At 38.1% G+C, this 20686-nt stretch overlaps 1 protein-coding gene across 1 annotated transcript in view; it reads right to left on the bottom strand.

The window, feature by feature from the left end:
* Positions 1–1772: 1772 nt before the first annotated feature.
* pio (piopio) overlaps positions 1773–20686 on the bottom strand; it is a 29884-nt gene continuing 10970 nt past the window's right edge. The window contains exons 2-5 of the mRNA XM_069836527.1: positions 14613–14676; positions 12940–13673; positions 7747–7893; positions 1773–3073 (exon numbers count right to left, since the gene is read on the bottom strand). Coding sequence (XP_069692628.1) covers positions 2867–3073; positions 7747–7893; positions 12940–13673; positions 14613–14676 — 1152 coding nt within the window. The 3' untranslated portion in view covers positions 1773–2866. The remainder of the gene's footprint in view (positions 3074–7746; positions 7894–12939; positions 13674–14612; positions 14677–20686) is intronic.

The following is a 20686-nucleotide window of genomic DNA, read 5'->3' as shown; positions in this document are numbered from 1 at the left end:
ACTTACGTTGGAAACATGCGATGAAAATGAAGCTCTGCAATTTTGTATACATCACAATTTAATTCGCAGTAATGATGCAAACAATTGTGTACGGTGCAACAGCGAATAAAACTTTGTGTGGATATGTAATCATAACAAGATATATTGCTCACATTGAAGACCAAACCTTCTGGTGCTACAGCCTGCAACTGATACTATGATATTCTGAACTGCCAGTTTCCAGTTATCTGGTGAATCTAAGTATGTATTTCGGTTTATGAGTATAAAACAGTCTTGTAGGCTTCAATTCTCTTGTTGAATAAGAGGGGTGAAAGTGCACTTCCTTCACTGACCACCAGTATTAATTGATGTCTCTGCAATTCAGTAACTCTGAAATTATGAATACAAGGGAACTCATTATTCGCTTTACTGGTAAGTCACGACTTTTTTTTTTCTTTTTCTTTTTTGAGTGAAGTGACATTGTCTTTTCCATTTTTACTCGATTTACACTCACTCTCTCCCTCATAAGAAATTTGCAGTCTAAAATTTAAAAAAGTGAATAATGCTCTAAGAAACAAAGATAACATTTTTCTTATACTAAAATGTCTTATAATATTTTGTAAGTCTTGTGTTTCTTGCTGTAAGATTCTATGCCACTGCAGTATTATATAATATTATAATTTTTCAAAATGTTTTGTATCATTTCAAATAGTTTTGAAGGGTATTTTAGTAATTAAACCTAACAGAGTAACTTTCACTGGACGTTAAATAATAATAATAAAAATTTATTGCAGATAATTCGCGATTTTCGATATTTCGTGGAAGTTCCTGCATTAATCATCGGGAATTACCGAGAGTTGACTGTAGGTTGAATAATTTGTTGTTGAATTTGATCAAATGCTAATATAGTTAACACATTGCTAGCCACCAGCGTAGCTCAGTCGGCTGAGGCGCTTGCCTGCCAATCCAGAGTTGTGCTCGGGCATGGCTAATGATAATGCCTTCACTATCAGCATGACTTTCACCCTAGAGGGTTCATATCACACTTTTTTTTGGATGTGGTGAGCCTTTGTGGTGCCATTCATTAGACTGACGCTTTGGTTCAGGCTCGTATGCCCATGCCCACATCTCGTCAATGGTAACAATACGTTGCAGGAATACGTCCTCTTTGTTGTGGTCTCTCTGTAGGTGGAGTTAAGCTATTGCATATCGGTGCCACTTCTGTGTTTCGTCAGGTTATGAGGAATCCAGTGTGTTACAATTTTTCTCATGTGGAGGTTTTTCTTCAGATGTGTCGCACCATTTGATGACGAAGTCCAGCCTGGATGAATAATTCTCATGCAGTCCAGCAATGGTCAACAGCAAGAACACCTCGCACTAACTCCACTTGTCGTCACAAATGGACAGGCGACCTGTGCAAGCCACATGTGCCGTCTCAATCCAACTTGTACGAAATGCAGAAACCCATCTTGCAACCTTCCAATACAGTAGTGCATCGTAGACACAAGCTTCAAGTAACTCTTGATGACATTGGCGTGCATTTCTACCACGGGCTACCTCGATTTTTATCCATGATCGCTGCTCAAGTTTAGTAAACATGCTTAAGAGCAATTAAAAGTAGTCCTCTACATTTAACCACGCACAATAACATCTGTTGTCATAGCAACCGGTTTTATCATTCAATACATCGACAATATCTCCAACTACGATCACCAGTTGTCTCGTATCGCATGGCAGTGTTGCCAATACTTTATTTACAACCCATGTATAAAGAAATATACCCATGCAATTTCTTTAGATTACAAAACTTTTTATTGTTAATAAGAAACTTAATGAAAGCTAATATTACGTTATTAAAAGTTGTAATACAAAACAAAAGACACCTGAAGGAACTCTGGGTTGTCCATATTCATTATTGCGTCTATTTTCATCTTCACTGTAATAGGTTATGAACAAATTTGATGTTTCTTTATCAGTCATAAATCCCAATTACAGTGCATCTCAACTACTTCTGATGGCAAAGTTTCCTTTTCAATATGTAAATTGTGGTTCATTTATTCTTTTAGAAAGTGAACACATGCTGCATTATGCACCAACACTTCTTGTTAGAACACATTTAAAACTTTGTTTTGAAACTGAAAATAATCTGTTACCATGTCCAGTCAATAGTTAACTAGGAAAGCAAATAGATGCCTAGAAGTTATAATTGTGCAGTATCACGTTGTGTTAAAGAAATCCATAGTGCGTCTTACATCGTAGTGTTAGGATTACTGCTGCTTAGAGTTAATGAATATGACAGATTAACAAGGTTCGCATTGCCCAGATTTACCTTAGGAGTTACATAATCATGTCTAGGAAGAACCAAATAGGATAGGAAACTGAGTGACGAGTTGAATATTACGTAAATGATGTGTACAGATAATGAAACATACTTAATTGCTTTGAATTTAAATAGATACAAAGAAAAAGATGGTTACTTTAAAAGTACAGTAAGAGAATTAGAGTAAACTGATACGTCAAATTGTTTGTTTAATGTCCTCAAACACTCAATGCATTTGTTGCTTTGAGCTGTCTTCCCTGAAAAGTTATTGAATAATCGTAAATAATAAAATACTGTAGGCATCAAATTCTGTCTCGATAAATTGTCAGTCCATTTTAAAACATTGTGCACAAAGTTGTTTGCTTTCTTGATTCATTAAGCTATCAGTTGAAGGAAAATGTTTATGTGAGGAATGATGCTGCACTGGAAGGTCAATTTGCTATGTACATGCGCCTGCCGTTGCGGGGCAGAGCTCCAAGGCCCCATGCAGTCTCGATGGGGCGGTGAAGCAGTGCCTGCGCTGTTCCCACCACCACCCGGGAGTCAGTCGAGTCTCCTATGGCACGTTCAGCTGCTGTGGCTGTACGCTGTGTTGGTGTAAGGCCCGCTGTAGATGGAGCTGCCGGTGGTGGATGCTCCCTTGCGATGCCGGCGGCGTGCCAGCAGGATGAGAATGGCAGCGATGACGGCCAGCATGAGCACCAGCCCCGCAACGGCGATGCCGATGGCAAAGTTGCGCTGCGAGATGCAGATGCTGTTGGGGTCCTCTGGTGTCTGCAACACAGTTACAAGGGATAGTAAAGGATGAGGCTGACCCATTGTATATTTTACGTCATTTTCTATCCCATTGCAAATGATATACCTATTTATAGTTTATTTTCTTGAACTGTCACGGAAAAGACATACCTAAAGGTAGTGCAGTACTTTACTAAGAAGATAACTTCGTTTATTTTATTGTACACAAACAGCATTCTTTACAATTGGTACTTAATTTATAAACTGTACAGTTTGAGTACATATATGTAATGAAATCCAAGTAATAGATATAAAATAAGATTGTCAGCATATTCCTTTCTTTTAAAATAATCAGCAGTGCTGTAAATAAGAAGGTAATCTTGTAAAGTTACGTGCTTCTGAAATGTACCCACTCATAAGAAGGGCTGCAGCCCTGTGGTTGGGCAGAGTGTGTGACTAGTAATTTTGTAGACAGTAATTTCTGTGAGCATAACTTTTTTCCTTCATACAGATTCATCATTTAATAATTTGTCAGTTTAATTACGCCATAAACAAATCACCAGATTTGATCTGCAATAAAATGCCATTGTATTTGACTTGATATAAAACCTATTAATTTTTTACTAGAAATAATTATTATATTCCATTTACATAATTCCTGGATAAACTGAAGTGTACATGCATAGTAAATATGAACAGAATCTGCAGGAATAAACTGTTTCACACGCACAACATGAACAACACGTTTGTTGTCAGAGATTGAACACATCGTGTACTTGTATCAACATGTCGGAATGCAGCATCACAGTACTCAGTCTCAAGTTCTGAGGAGAGCCCTGCAGCCTGAGGCTCAGTGACCTCCTTTAGATAGGGGTGATTGTTGCAGGCCCGCATTCCTCTAAGTATTGTGATTCACTATTGGTGCCATCTATCGATTCAGCTACACATAATCCAGTTCTGATGGAGTCTGCTACGAAAGCCCCTCTGTGCTCCTGGATTTCTGCAGCTTCCATGTGTATGCAAGTCACGGTACTGCATCCTTTGAGATGATTGTAAATGATGAACTTATAAATTTGCTAACAGAACTATGCATTATTCAAGAACTGCATGGACCCCAAGATAGCTTCTGAGGAGGTGAAGATATTCCTGCGCCATACTACATCTTTCCGGATACAACACTGGTCCCAGCAAGAGATCATATTGGGAAGCCGGAGGTGATGTGCCAATGAACTAGTTGTGAACGTCATGAGACGAGATCGTTTTTTGGAAATCTGTCGTTTCATTCATTGCGTCGACAGCAATAATGATAAATTGTGCATACGTCGTCCAATAATGAACGACTTGAAGAGTCGATTCGTGGAATTGTTCCAACCATTGTTACTTCCGATGAGTGCATTGTGGAATATTATGGATGCCACAGCTGCAAACAATTTATCCGCAGAAAACCCATCCGGTTTGGCCACAAAATCTCGTGCCTAAATACGTCAGCCAGGTATTTGATAAATTTTGATGTCTACCCAGGAAAGAGCCTTAATGGCAATGTCGAATATGAAGAAAACTTTGGGAAATGTGCTGCTCCGATGGTATCGATGCTGGGTGAGCTACCAGAAGAACTGAAGCTGCTACCATTCTGAATTTATTTTGAGTACCTCTTCACAGGAGTGAAACTACTTGCTCATCTCAGGATCCGCGGTTATGGTGCCACTGGGACAATCCGTAAAAACATAATACCGAAAGACTGCCCATGTACTTCATCCAAAGAGATGAAGAAGACACGTGGCTCTTATGAAATGGTGAACATTTCAAAGGAAGGAATTGGTATTGAGGGTGGGTGGACAATTCTGTGGTCACCATGGTGTCATTTGTGACGGAGTGCAGCCTATTTCGAATGTGAGTCGTTACTCACAAGCACAAAAGAAGAAAGTGCGAGTTGCTTGTCCTACACTGTGCGGTGCATATAATAATTCATGGGCAGTACAGAGAGGATGAGCAAAAACATTTCACACTATCGTATAGACATGTGGGGAAACAAGTGGTGGCGGTCAATTTTCACTTGGATGCTGGATGCAGCAGTCCACAATTTGTGGCTACTACTGACGAAGTCAGGGGCCTGGAATTTCGTCGCCACATCGTGCAAACCAAGCCTACACCAGTAGTTGCGCAGAGCATAGGAACAGAACATTGCGTGTGGCAGCTCAAGCTTGTGGACTGTTAAGTTTCTAGCTACAGATGGAAGTATCCGGCCCCTTAATAATACATAGCAATATAATAAACTGTGAAATTATTGTTTATCCTTACTATAATAAAGTAATAAGCACACAATACGATTTATAAAACAAATACAACTGGACTGAATTCTGTCAATAAAGTTGCATACGAAGGCCTGCCTGCTGCAGTTGAAGAAATAAAGTGCCTACAGCATATGCTCTATAATTACATTATTGTCGTTGAAACTAACAATCTTCTTGATATTCATATATTATTAAATACTATACAAGTGTTACTGTGACGAACGAAATGACAATAAAAACGGACAGGAATAAAGAAAATGTAGACCTACTATTTACCCTAAAAAAGTTAAAAGGACTTTATTATGTTGAATATTACTAATCAATCAAATAAATCTTACTTCAAAATGCATTAAATTGGAATCTCAATAATAATAATAATAATAATAATAATAATAATAATAATAATAATAATAATAATAATGATAATAATAATAATAATAATAATAATAATAATTATAATAATTTAGGCCTATTGTATTAAATTATCATCATCATCATCATCATCATCATCATCAAATGCTCTTCGGATTAGGCCGTTGGGCCTGTTCCATCTCCTGGATTCAGCTGGTCCTGCAACGCTTCTTTGGTCTGCCGATGTTTCTCCTTCCTCTTGGTGTGTAGTTTAGGATATTTTGTGGTATTCTTTCTGGAGGCATTCTGACCATATGGTCGTACCCACTTCTTCTGTGTGTATCTAAAATTGTAGTTATGTTTTGTATTTTTAATATGTTGTGAATGTCTTCGCTTCTTTGGTGATCAAGAAGTGTATAACCTGCTAGTGGCTTAAGAGTAGCATCTCTGCTGCTTCTAGTCTTCTGATCTGCTGTGAGGTGAGTGTCCATGTTTCAGAACCATATAATAGTGTTGGTACGATTAGTGTTTTGTAAAATTTTAAAACAGTCTCAATCCTAACCTTCTTGAACAGTGTTCTTTTAGTAGTGCTTATGAGTTGCTGATATTTAGCCATTTTATTGTCAAAATCCCTAGGGGAAATGTGAGAGAGGTTGCAACCTAAACAATCAAAAGAGTTAACTTGTTCTAATATATGATTATCTACAACTATTTTTGATCTGATGGAATTTGACCCAGAGAATGCTAAAACCTTGGTTTTTTTGTTGAAATTATCAAATTATATGTTTTCGAAAGTTTTTCTAATTTGTATATTGCTCTTTGCATATTATCTTCCGAGTCGGCAACTACGATTTGGTCATCTGCAAACAGTAATGTGTCTAAGGTTGTATCATTTAGCAAATAATGTGTGTTCAATTGTTCTTTCCATTCCGTGGTCAACTCATCTACATATAAATTAAATAATAGTGGGGATAGTGGACAGTCTTGCTTCACTCCTTGTGTTGTTTTCCTTGAATTCTTGGAGGTTTTATTTTTTATTCTCACACTAATTTCTGTATTTTTAAAGAGAGATCAGAAAAGTGTGGATGTCAGAGAACATTTTAAACATCTGTAATTCTGTAAACAGAGAATATCAGTGACATCTATTTTATTTCCTTGTATTACCAATGACGGATAGCATTGCATGTAGTTTGTGTCGTCTGCAGAATATGAACGGGTTGCTGCAACGGCAGTAATAGAGGAGAGTATATTTATGCCACTTTCTCTCTCATGTAAATTATTGTAATCTTTTTTTTTTAAATTTTCAAGTGAAGGTATAAATCTGAACTACTTCAATGTAGCTTTGTTTGAATGTTGTGATGACACATTTAATGTGTTTCACAACAATTCAGTTCCTTTATTGGGTTCGGAATGTTATTCCAGTTGATTGCTTATTTTGTTGGACTAATATCAAAAGTAAGAATTTATACAGTCTAAAGTTTGAGTATAATACAAGAATTAATATTGCATAAAATTTCTGTATGTATAGTGTAATATTTTCTAATCTTTTCGTATTTTTTAAATTAGGTAGTTTTCAGTGATTCACTGATGCACAACAGACATGTGCTCTCGCCCTCTCTCTTGTGTCTAGTGTGGCAAGGCTTACAAACATCAACAACAAAAGGTAGAAAAATTCAGCATCGTTGATACTAACTACATTATCAGTTTATCATTATCATCAATGAGTTTTAGATCGTCGTTTAAGAGAACATCAGAGAGGTTTCAACAATTTACTAATACTTTGTCCTTCAGGGTAATCCCTATTTTAGGAGAAGTTTGTTTAAATAAATAATATAACAATAAAAATAGAAAATGTTAGAATTATTTAGAATAAATAACCATGGTGCATTTTTTGGTTTCGAATAAAGACTATTAATTTTAGTAAAATAATTATAAAGTATTTGACGTGCATAATGCCTGGCACCAGCCCCTCGGTACCAAGATGCTGGAATCGTGAATTTCTGCCAGTCTTGGAATCCATTTCTTCCCGTATGAAGAAGTAGGACAAATTATAGATTGATAGAGGTTTACCTTCTCACGGGCTACATCATCACTGACGTCGCCGCGCACGTCCGTTGCCTCGTTCACATACAGTCCGCTGTACACCTCGATCGTGGCTGGAGTCTCCCCGTCAGCATCACGTCGGCGACGTCTTGCCGTGGAGCCGCAGGCAGGGGGCTACAAGTACAAGAAGCTTACTGCCAGGTTATGTTCCAACAAAAAATCATTGCCAATCTCACAGCATTTAAAAATGTTCCGTATTACATATACATGTTTAGAGTACAACTGTAAATAAAAGTGAATAATTTAAATGGAGAAATAAATATAAGATATATCTCATCATGTTGACATGCCTGCTTGGAGGTTGGCACCCAGTCATGCAGTACATTCAAAATAGCATGAGTACATTCACTGCATTGCATATATTAGAGAAAAGTTGAATTTGCAAACATATTCTCCATAATATCACTGGGATGAAATTGATGTTTCAAAAGTGCTCAATAATATTTTAGTATCAACACTTCTGTAACAACACTTTTGTATTGTATTCTATTTGAAATATGACTCAAACGAAATTTTACGATCACACACCGAATATTTCTGTGTTATGTCTATCATTTTCAGAGCTGCAGACATTGATGTTTTATGAATAAATTGTACTTTGCATGATCACTGTAACAATGGACATAATCATGAAAGATTTTTAATGGCACAACAAGACTAACAAACAATACAAGGAATTTCTAATCAAGAAAATGAAGTAACATGGCTACCAGAGAACACTGCAGATTCTCGTACTGTAATCCTGGCAAAACTTTTTGATCCACTTTTATTAAATGAAGGGATCGGGGGAAACAGAGGAGCTAACCCGCACTTTTATGAAAACTGAGACAATGTGTATATTGTACTCTGTGTTAGTATCTTCACCATCTCCATCAGATGGTATTTGTAACCAAAAATAACTACGCAATATTCACAGCCTTTTATTCCAACTACATTCTAGTGTTAGATACTGAACAATAAAGGAGTTAACCCACATTAAAATGGCGGGTGGTATACCTGAAATGTAGTGTTCTAGTGATACAGGAAATTATTTTGACTGTACGGTATCAATTTAACAGCATTTATTGGTTATTTGCAAGTCCAATTTAATAGCCTACACATAATAACACGAAGGGTTTCAATTTTCATTCTATCTGGTAATTTAGATTTGGTCAAATTCATTACACTGGATACATGTTCAACATTGGCATTTGAATATGGAAGATTTAGAAATGATTAAGCACGTTCGAAAAAAGGGATTTGCACCCGTTGAGCCTCGATACGCAGACACTTTGGCTTATAATATATTAATATCCAACTAACATGATTCTGCTGTTACAGTGAGGCGTTCAGTGGTGCACTTCTCTTACAAAGTAGCGTAAAATGTTTAAAAGGCCATTTCTGGCAATTTATTAACAAAGCGAGCTGCTAATGAAACAGAACAGACTGTGTGTTAACTCCTACTCTGCGAGCAGTCATTGTGAGGGAGACACTACACATTATGAGTGCTGCCAACCTTTACCCAATCAATTTTGTGCGTCCAAAGGCCCAGATTTATCACCAGTTTTACTTTAAAAAACGACACAATTTTGGCATATCGCTAAATGACATTTTTAACACCAAATGGCTTCCCAAAAATGCCAGATTTTGGTGACAAAATCACAAAATTGGCAACACTGATTGGCGGACGTATTTCGAGGTGTGATCACGGTGCGAGAAATATGGTGCACCTGAGAGAAGCCATAACACACAGCCATTCCAACACTGCAAGATGGTGAGGTGAATATGAGAGTTTTTAGTGTGGTGGAGAAACTTGTGGCTTATTTGTGATTGCACGTCACCCTCGGCTCTCTTCACTGCGGCTGCGCGGTATGTGACGAGGTTAGTTAAGGGGATATCTAGGTTAAGTGACGTAAGGCCGAGGAATGTGTGAAAAGATTTCAATGATTTAAGATCCTTGGCCTTGCGTCACTAAGATATCCCATCAACTAAACCACTAACCATGTCACATATCGCGCATGCGCAGTGAAGAGAGCTGAGGGTGAGATTTATCCATGAGCGGTCACATACCGGAAAAACCATGAGTAACATATGCAGGTTTCAGGGCTGGTATTGATAAGCAGAGCTAGCTTGTTGAAGTGGAAGAGAATGAAATGTTTTCGCTTTGTGACTGTCAATGAATTAACAGGCAGGGATTTCGACAAGATTGCTTATTGTTAGTCATAGTTTCTCCGATATGTGAAGCCACAAGTCTCTCCTCCTCACTAAAGGCTCTCGTATTCACTCGCCATCTTGCACTCTTCTGGGAATTCCCGTGTGTTATGATTTTCGTTAGATCTGCCAGATGTCTCCCACCACAACCACACCTCGAAATACGTCGGCCAGTGTCGTACGCACCTCTGATTGAGGTTCTGGCTCATATGTAGAGATAAGAAGTAAAATTTGGGCCTCCCTTATTGTATAAGTTCCGCTTACAACAGCCTGCACGTGTTCAGTAAATATGTTGTTTTCTAATGCCAGGCGTTTGACAATAAAGTCATTTGACCTCTTGCACTCCAATATTTTTCAAAGATATTATCATGACCAGCCACTCAAGCACAGATTTTGAGGTGTTCCGAATCCATTTCTTGGTTTGAGTTGCACAATGGGCAGTTAGGGGACTGATATATTCCAATTCTATGCAGATGCTTGGCCAAACAGTCATGGCCTGATGCCAATCTAAATGCAGCTACAGACGATTTTCGTGGTAAATCGGGAATTAACTGTGGATTATGATGCAGAGAGTTCCATTTTTTCCCTTGAGATTGTATTATCAAATTTTGTTTGTTTAAGTATGTAGATTTAATAAATCTTTTCACAGAGTAATATGTAGATTTAGTAACAGGTCTGTAAGCAGCAGTGCTGCCCTTCTTTGCTAAAGCATCCACATTCTCATTTCCCAGAATTCCACAATGGGATGGTATCCAGTGGAATACAATTCTTTTATCGAGTGATATTAATTGAGAGAGCATTTTAGTTATTTCTGCTGTTTGAGATGAAGGTGTGTGTTTAGAGACTATTGATAGAATAGCTGCTTTGGAGTCTGACAATATAACTGCATTCTTAAATTTATTGATGTGGCATAGAAGATTCCTGAGACTTTCACTTATTGCAATTATTTCACCATCAAAACTTGTTGTTCCATATCCAAGAGATCTATAAAGTGAGAAGAGACAGCACGTAACACCTGCACCGGCACCTTGTTCTCTGGAGATCAAGGATCCGTCTGTGTATAAATGAAGTCAGTTTTGTGGAGGGTACCTAAAATTAATTGCCTCTAAAGACAATTGTTTCATTATTTCACTGTTTACTTCTGATTTCAGTATTTCTCCTGTTAAATTTAGATTATACTCTATATTTAATAGAGTTAAAGGGTTTGGTTTAATTTGTAAGCTTTCTTTTAAATTCGGGATATTGATTTTCTGCTTTAATTCTTGAACAATGGATATGAAACTTTTTTTTTTGAGTTTTCAATCTACAGAGAGGACTGTATGAATGCCAATTGTTTCCTGGTAATCTGATAAGTTTTTCATATTGAATCAGTGCTTTTTCTTCTATAATCATTTTGATGCTGTTAATATTAGTGAGGAATCTCATAGAATCTATTGGAGTTGTTTTGATTCCACCAGTAATGAGCCTGAGAGCTTGGTTTTGAACATATTCTATGTCGTTTATGAAAGGTGAAGTAATTAAAATTTCTCCGCAGTATGTCAGCACTGGCTGTATAAACATTTTGTATTCCTAGAGTATCCCCATTTCTTTCCTGCTAGTCTTTTTAGAAGGCAGAATCTTTTACGAGCTTTTTCAGAAACGTATTTCAAATGGTTGCTCCATGTTAACTTACTATCAAAATAACTCCAAGATATTTGGGTTCATAAGTCCTAGGAAGGTGTTGGCCATTGTATTGGATATTGAATTCTCATTCTTTTTTACCGAGTGAAAATATTTGGTAGTTACTTTTGTTTAAATTGAGTGCCATCAAATTTGATGTAATTCATGTAGTTAATTTAGAGCTTTAAGAGCAGAATTTTGAATTTTGTCTCTATGTCTGTAAGATCCCGGAAGTCCACAAAACTATATCATCTGCAAATAGTGCTGTTTTCATGTTTGATTCCTCTAATAGGGAGGGTAAGTCATTTATATAAATATTGAATAAAGCTGTGCTGAGGACAGTGCCTTGAGGTAGACCTCGATATGTTTGTCTGTAACTAGAAAGTGAGTTATTGAATTTAGTGGCAATGAAATATTTGACTAAGGAATTCTGATATCCATCTGAACATATTGCTGGAGATACCTAATTTCTGGAGTTTTAGTAATAATTTATTTCTCCAAACAGAGTCATATGCTAACTGAAAGTCAATAAATATTGCCAAGGTATCTTCTTTCTTGTTAAAACTGTCTTTTATTTCTTGGCCGAGGCGTATGACTTGTTCATTGGTAGAGTGTAGTTGTTGAAAGCTGGCTTGTCTTGGTGATAAAAGATTTTGGGATTCTAAATACGAAGTTAATCTGTTGGAGATCATGGACTCCATGGTTTTTGCTATCATGCTTAACAGTGCTATTGGTCGATAACTATTAACATCATGAGCAGGTTTCCCTTTTTTGTGAATTGGTACAATGATTGCTTTTTTCCAAGGTGCAGGAATTGTGTTCCATGATAAATTGAAAATGGATAAAAGTACAGACTTGGCTTTTCCCCCCCGATGTTTAAAAAATTCGGAATGAATGTTGTCGAGGCCAGGAGATTTCTTGGTTTTTTAATTTTGTATAGCTATAGTTAATTCTTTGGAAGTAAAATTTTGATGAACCTAGCTGGGAGATCTTGTTGATCACCAGTTTTCCCTCCTGAAGCCACTGGAGGACGATTTTAGTGCCATAGCAGGTCAGCACTAGGAACAGAAAAGTAGAAAGAGGAGGAAGGAAAGGGAAATGAACCCCTAGGCCTCGAATGCTCTAATGCCGTTGGGGTCAAAGAAAGTAAGAGTTCAGTCAGGACTGGATAGGAAAGGGTAAAGAGGGAATTTGGTATTGAATAGAGGGAAATTATACCAAATTCAGTCATTAACTCATCAAGGTGACCAGTGCTAATTGATGAGTAGCCCCTCCCTTTAGTTCAGCTTGTGAAGTGTGAATGCAACTGACCACGTCGTCGCAGCCGCCGTGCGCCCGCACGCACAGCTGCACGTTGCACTGGTAGTACACGGATGCCGTGTAGGGGAACTTGTGGGCCTGGAACTGCACGCGCGCCTCCGTCTTGTCGGCGGAGTAGCGGAAGGGCCCCATGATCTCGCCGTCCACGGGGCAGCCGCCCTCGTCGATGAGCCGCTGCTCGCCCCAGCCCAGGCCGTCGCGCACCAGGCAGTCCGTGACGCGCAGGCCGAAGGCCTCCTGGCGGTCGATGGTGACGACGAGCACCAGCGGGTCGCCGATCTTGACGTGCTCGGCCACCTCGCCGTCGAAGAAGATGCGCATGGCGCAGGCGGGCATGGGCGCCGTGGCGGCCACGGGCGTGGCGTCGGGCAGCTCCACGTCCAGGCGGTTGCTCACGGCGCGCTCGCGCGTGGCGTAGCGGCAGCGCACGTGGAAGCCGCGGCCCTGGCTCGTCACCAGCTTGCGGTGCGGCTGCACCACGATGGTGTTGAAGTACTCCACGCCGGCGCCGTCCGCCAGCTCCGTGCTCATCGTGTTGCAGGAGCGCAGGGGCAGCCTGTAGCGCACGGGGCCCCGCTGGCGCACGAACTCCGCCATGCAGCTCGAGTTCTTGCTCAGCCCCTTGGGGTAGATCATGCCGTCGAAGGCGCCGGAGCGCGTGCGCACTGCCACCCAGATCTCGTCGCTGTTGCAGTCCACGCGCACGTCCTGCGCCACCTCTGCGCCTGCGCATTCAACACTTCCTTATTTCAAGTAATTAACATGCCCAAAGAATGTTAGCGAATTTATTTTAAACAAATTATTTTAGAGATGTAATTGAGTGTTAACATTTTATAAAGTAATATAGGACAAGACATGAAAGTTTACAGTGAAACACACCGTGAGAAACAGAAACGTTTAAACGTTGTTGAAACAGGGTATCATGGCCATGAAAACATTTCATCGTAATTATGTAATACATTAAACAAAAAGTTCGTACAGCATTGAAAAGAATGGCAACAGGTGATTTACATGCAAAACCCTTAAAGTTGATTAGGACTGAAATTAAAAGAAAATAATAATTTTGATATGTTTTTCTGAAATTGATCCGTTCAGGCAGGCTTGTGTAAAATGCTTCCTCCTGTTCCTTCTTCTGTTGAAGAAGCTTTACAACATACTTCTGCCGCAAATGTAGTTACACACATTGGAGGACAGTTCTTATGTGAGCGGCCACACTAAAATTATCTTAACTTGTAAAATAAAGCGAACTTTTCTCATGAATAATGAATGCATCATTGTTTTGGTACTTTTGATTATGAATGTGCACCATATATTCGTGTGCTAATACTTTAAATATTTCTGTGATTGCTTAGTTTTTTTGCCAAATGTTAATACCCAAACATGTAACAATATGCGATGCTTCCTGAAGTAATTATGAAATAGCATCACACAATCCTGCCAAAATTAATTAAGAGGCCTGCTGTTAGTGAATGTTTTGCAGAACCGTAACTGATATCAGAGCCCTGCTGTTAGTGAATGTTTTGCAGAACCGTAACTGATATCAGAGCCCTGCTGTTAGTGAATGTTTTGCAGAACCGTAACTGATATCAGAGCCCTGCTGTTAGTGAATGTTTTGATATACCTGCAAATGATTGCATATTGCATTGCGAAAAGCGTATACTCACCCGTGCCGTCCAGCTCAGGAATCTGTGCCGCTGTTATCAGGCTGGGCAGCAGCAATGCTGCCATCTGTAACAGACATTAAGGTTGAGTGTACTCTTGCAAAATAAGTCAATCTACACTTCAACATAGGGAACATCCCTTTTAGGTCGCTGAACTGGGACAGTTCCCACGCGGGCGTGGCCATGACGTCAGCGACAGTGGGAGCCGCACAAGGTCACGTGACACCACGAAGGGCGGTTATCGTATGGTATAGCATAGGAAGCAAGTCCTGTCCTGTGAGCTGAGGTAACCATCCGTCCTGATTTTTCCGGGGCAGTCCCGAATTTAGACCCCTTTTCTCGGAATTTTCTGAAGGCATTTCGGGACGCCAATTTGTCCCGGATTTTGCCAAGATGTCATGATTTATTCCCATTTAGATTTTTCGAGTTTCATAGTAATGGCACAGTTTAGTATATACAGCCACAAAGCTTGGGATGATTTTTTGCATTTCTCGCGATAGTTGCTAGCCGCTTGGAGCGCTGTGAATACTAGGAATAATAGACTGTGCCACTGCCATCGTGATCTAATACGGGCCGTAAGGCAGATCATGTAACTCGCTTAACCCAATCACGAAGGGCGGCGTTTCAACCACATAAATTAGTTGGAATGCATAAAGAGTAACATTATATTTCTCTAAAATGTAGTGTAATTGCATTAATACAATTTAAAACAATGATTATGAGACAATTCAGACATAATTCACTTGCAAGTTAAGGTGTAATATTATTTTTGGTGTAAAAATTACGTTGTTCGTATGTGTAATACCTGCCTTTATTTCGATTAAATATTGCGAAATTCTTGTACATTCATTTATGCACGATTCAATAATTTTCAGTTGCACCGCACGGATATTTAGATATGTTGAAGTTATAGGTTATGTTTACTGTCCCAGTTGCCTCTTTCTATCTATAATTTAGTGGACTCCAATGCCCTGCCATTCATATGGAAATTATAGATTATGTTTACTATATTTAACTTATATTCCTAAATTCGCAATTATACATTATAGTTAAGCATAATGTCATGTATGATACCCCTCACATTCAATTTGTCTGTATTTTAATACTACAATTGAGAACTGAATTATTGTATTTATCTACTACCTAAGAGACGAAGTAACACAATCGTACGTACACTAATTTCATAGGAGTGGTACCGGTATGGTAAATTTTCTGTCTACAATTAAGGAAGGTAGATGTGCTGAATTAAAATCACAATATAAATTCTTTTTTATTAAACCTCAAAATAGCTTCCATTCTAAACTTAAGGGATTCATGTTTTCATCGTATTAATAGACTTGCTAACACCGTAACACCTCACTGCACTTGACACGACAAAGAATACGTATAGACTAAAAACGAAGTCGTTGGTCAGCGCGGGTGAGAGATGTACAATGTATAACCAACTTTCTTTATTACATAGTATCTACTCAAAATATTTCAAAATCTACACAAAACATAATATTCAAGAGATGCTATCGTTAAAAAATACCGAAATATATATGTTATATATTTAAACGATATTTAATTTATTTACACAACATTTTATGTTTTCTTACTTAGTTGCAAAATATTACAGTTTGCCACCGTGGTCTAATGTTTGTACGAGAGAGTGATTCTGTTTTCTGAGAACAGAGAAAGCAGATGAATGTCTCTTCACCAGACCTTCGTAACAGCCTAGATCATATACATTACTATGCTCTAGGGTAACAGCCTCGCGGAAAGAATGGGCAATTCACAGTAAGCAAATTGCTGTCATGGCAACCGAGTTTGTTTACTGAAGGCGAAAAGGAAAGCCTCCCTCGGACCTTCAGCACTCACATCCTCACTAGCCACGTGCCTGACTGCTGGGGTTAAGCCGAACAGGACGGAGCGACATATGGTTTAGTGAGGAATCCCTTTTATTTTAATTTATTGATAAAATATTATTATTTTATTAAAACACGAAAAAAGGGGGAAGGTTACATTCACTACTTCACTTGAATAACCGCCACTGAATTACAGCCAACCTCATTATGGTATTGTATATTGAATATACCATAATTTAACAGTCAACCTCATTATGTTATTGTATAAGGAATATACCATAATTTAACAGTCAACCTCATCATGCTATTGTATAAGGATTATGCCATAATTTAACAGCCAACGTCATCATGCTATTGTATATGGGATATGCCATAATTTAACAGCCAACCTCATCATCATGCTATTGTATAAGGAATATACCATAATTTAACAGCCAACCTCATCATGCTATTTTATATGGAATATACCATAATTTAACAGTCAACCTCATCATGCTATTGTATATGGGATATGCCATAATTTAACAGCCAACCTCATCATGCTTTTGTATATAGAATATGCCATAATTTAACAGCCAACCTCATCATGCTTTTGTATAAGGAATATGCCATAATTTAACAGCCAACCTCCTCATGCTTTTGTATAAGGAATATGCCATAATTTAACAGCCAACCTCATCATGCTATTGTATATGGAATATGCCATAATTTAACAGCCAACATCATGCTTTTGTATAAGGATTATGCCATAATTTAACAGCCAACCTCATCATGCTATTGTATATGGAATATGCCATAATTTAACAGCCAACCTCATCATGCTTTTGTATAAGGAATATGCCATAATTTAACAGCCAACCTCATCATGCTATTGTATATGGAATATGCCATAATTTAACAGCCAACCTCATCATGCTTTTGTATAAGGATTATGCCATAATTTAACAGCCAACCTCATCATGCTATTGTATATGGAATATGCCTTAATTTAACAGCCAACCTCATCATGCTTTTGTATAAGGGATATGCCATAATTTAACAGCCAACCTCATCGTGCTATTGTATATGGAATATGCCATAATTTAACAATCAATCTCATCATGGTATTGTATAATATGGATTATGTCATAATTTAACAATGACCTATATACAAAGTTTGCTGGTCGACCAGTAAATACATTTAAAAAAATATATATGTTTTGAAGGAACTATTGTTGAATAAATATTTTGAGAGTAAGTGAATATATTGGCTTAGAAATGTCATAGTTGTTCTGAAACTTGAAAAAATGAAGGACATTGTCACCTGTAAGGCTGTAACATCCGTGACGAAATGTGTGTAGCATCCGTCCATGGAGGAAACAGCTATAAAATATTTACCGATTATGTTTTGTGAACTAATTGGATGCATGAGATTTGCATAGCTTTCGCACGGAGACTATGAGAATGAATCTCTTTTTGCTTGAGCCAGAGACTTGAATTTTACACTTTTTGTTAATAAGGTGTGAGTGAGTTCACAAATCTTGTAACATTCGTGACGGAACTCTTTCTTTATTGTCTGCTATAATAATAAATTTTATTCAACAACTTTTTTTTCTGTAAAATGATAGTGATCTTCTAAATTGATTGTAATAATAAAAGTTGACAAACGTCATTTCATTTTAATATAATTGTGAGTTTTACAATAGTAAAAATGTAACATCCGTGACAACTGGAATGCTACTTGATAATTTGGTTTTGTATTTGGCACAATCAGAACGTAAATAATAATAATAATAATAATAATAATAATAATAATAATAATAATAATAATAATAATAATAATAATAATAACCTCTCTTCTGCAGACTTGTAGCATAGTTTGTAAGTTACTATAGACGGTTCTGAAACATAATTAAAAAATAACAATCTAATTTATTTAGACTATCTTGTTACTTTTAAACATAATTAGAAATTATTATTTTAAACATGTCAATGTGTACTGGAGAGGTATAAAGTTAAGGTGTGGTATCTGCTTCAGCAAGCAACACCCACTGATGCCATAGAGTTCAGTCTAACCGAATACGGCAGAGTCGATCCTGTTCACCTTCTAGTGTCACATGGCTCGCCCACAGCAGTCGCTGTACTGTTACAATCGAGAGTTGCTCTGAGCTGGTCCCCGGATCGCTGATTTTGCTGCCAACTGTTAGCACTGCACATTTAAAATGATTGGGAATCATTCCAGTCACTATATTTTGCATCTGCGAATACGCCAATTATTGCTGAATAATAAAAAAAAAATGTTTCACTCTCTATCAATAAGACTGCATTCATTCTCAAGCTGGTATTCGTGTTGCTCGTGTTTTGTTTCCTTTTTCATCTATACAGGCCAATCCTAAATAAATAAATAATTGAATCGCCCCATGCAGAAAGGGCTTCAGTCCATTAGACCTAGTTTTGAGAAAAAAAAAAAAAACAAAACAAAAACAAACAAACTAAATGAGGACATCGTTGTGGAAATAAATAACGTAGCAAGAGAAAAATTCAAAGCTAATTAAACGCGCAACATACGTTTACGAATGAAATAATAATACCGTGCGATACAAGACACGTATTCACATGCAATGGAACAAACTGAAGTCGTAATGTAACTATCACAATGCAAGACTGATTCTATCGATGTCATTTCTCTTCCGACTGTACTCTTGTATATCATTCAAGCTATCTCGTGACCTTTCCTGTCGACCGCTCTTCCTTATCGCAGTGTTTGATTCGCATTCCTTCCGTCGGTAATACGTATTTGCGAGACCTATAATTGTGAAATTACAGAAAACAAAGCTATTAGTTTTAACATAATTATAATAATAATTGATCAGTTTTTTACAAGGATAGATATTCTGGCCGGAATTCACGTCTCCGTGGATTTTTCAAGGGTCTTCATAATGACATGATACCGTGAAGCCAAGATAATGTTACGTTGTGAACAACGAACTGGTGGGTACAGCCTCTCTTCTACTGCTCCGCTTCACTTGCTGCGTTTTCCAGGGGCTGGCTCGCGAGTCACAAAATGTCGACGTATGCTGTAGAAATGCCATTAGGAAAGTTCAGGATAACGGAGGTGCTTGTCTTTGGGGATGACGTGAATATGTTAGGAGAAAATCCACAAACGAATAGGAACAGCACGGAAATTTTACTTGAAGCAAGTAAAGAGATAGGTTTGGAAGTAAATCCCGAAAAGACTAAATATATGATTACGTCTCGTGACCAGAATATTGTACGAAATGGAAATGTAAAAATTGGAAATTTATCTTTCGAAGAGGTGGAAAAATTAAAATATCTTCGAGCAACAGTAACAAATATAAATGACACTCGAGAGGAAATTAAACGCAGAATAAATATGGGAAATGCGTGTTATTATTCTGTTGAGAATAGGCTATATTGTCATCCAGTCTGCTGTCAAAAAATCTGAAAGTTAGAATTTATAAAACAGTTATATTACCGGTTGTTCTGTATGGTTGTGAAACTTGGACTCTCACTTTGACAGAGGAAGAGAGGTTAAGGGTGTTTGAGAATAAGGTGCTTAGGAAAATATTTGGGGCTAAGAAGGATGAAGTTACAGGAGAATGGAGAAAGTTACACAACACAGAACTGCACGCATTGTATTCTTCACCTGACATATTAGGAATATTAAATCCAGACGTTTGAGATGGACAGGGCATGTAACACGTATGGGCGAATCCAGAAATGCATATAGAGTGTTAGTTGGAAGACCGGAGGGAAAAAACCTTTAGGGAGGCCGAGACGTAGATGAGAGGATAATATTAAAATGGATTTGGGGGAGGTGGCATATGATGATAGAGAATGGATTAATCTTGCTCAGGACAGGGATCGATGGCGGGCTTATGTGAGGGCGGCAATGAACCTCCGAGTTCCTTAAAAGCCAGTAAGTAAGTATTTCATACAAAGAACCTCCTGTTAAAATTTGTGCACTTATACCACTAACAGCACACAGTGTTAGTCAAGTGTCCGAAGATAGGTCTGAATCTCACAAGTGATACCAAGAAGGCACCACTTATGAGGCAACTAGGCCAGGAGATACCGGGGTTGAGTGGCCGGTTCCGTTCCTCCATTGCATACATCGCCGACTAGCTACATGTTACACTAGTCAGACTTCAGATGCATACAAACAATTGTTCTTCCTCTGACACATATCGTCAAGTGAGATGTGCTGCCTGATAATAGATGTACATATCA

This window comes from Periplaneta americana, chromosome 9 (assembly GCF_040183065.1).
Source record: "Periplaneta americana isolate PAMFEO1 chromosome 9, P.americana_PAMFEO1_priV1, whole genome shotgun sequence".
Classification (NCBI taxonomy): Eukaryota; Metazoa; Arthropoda; class Insecta; order Blattodea; family Blattidae; genus Periplaneta; species Periplaneta americana.
Note: the sequence above shows the minus strand (reverse complement) of the source record. Positions and strands in the feature narration are given on the sequence as shown.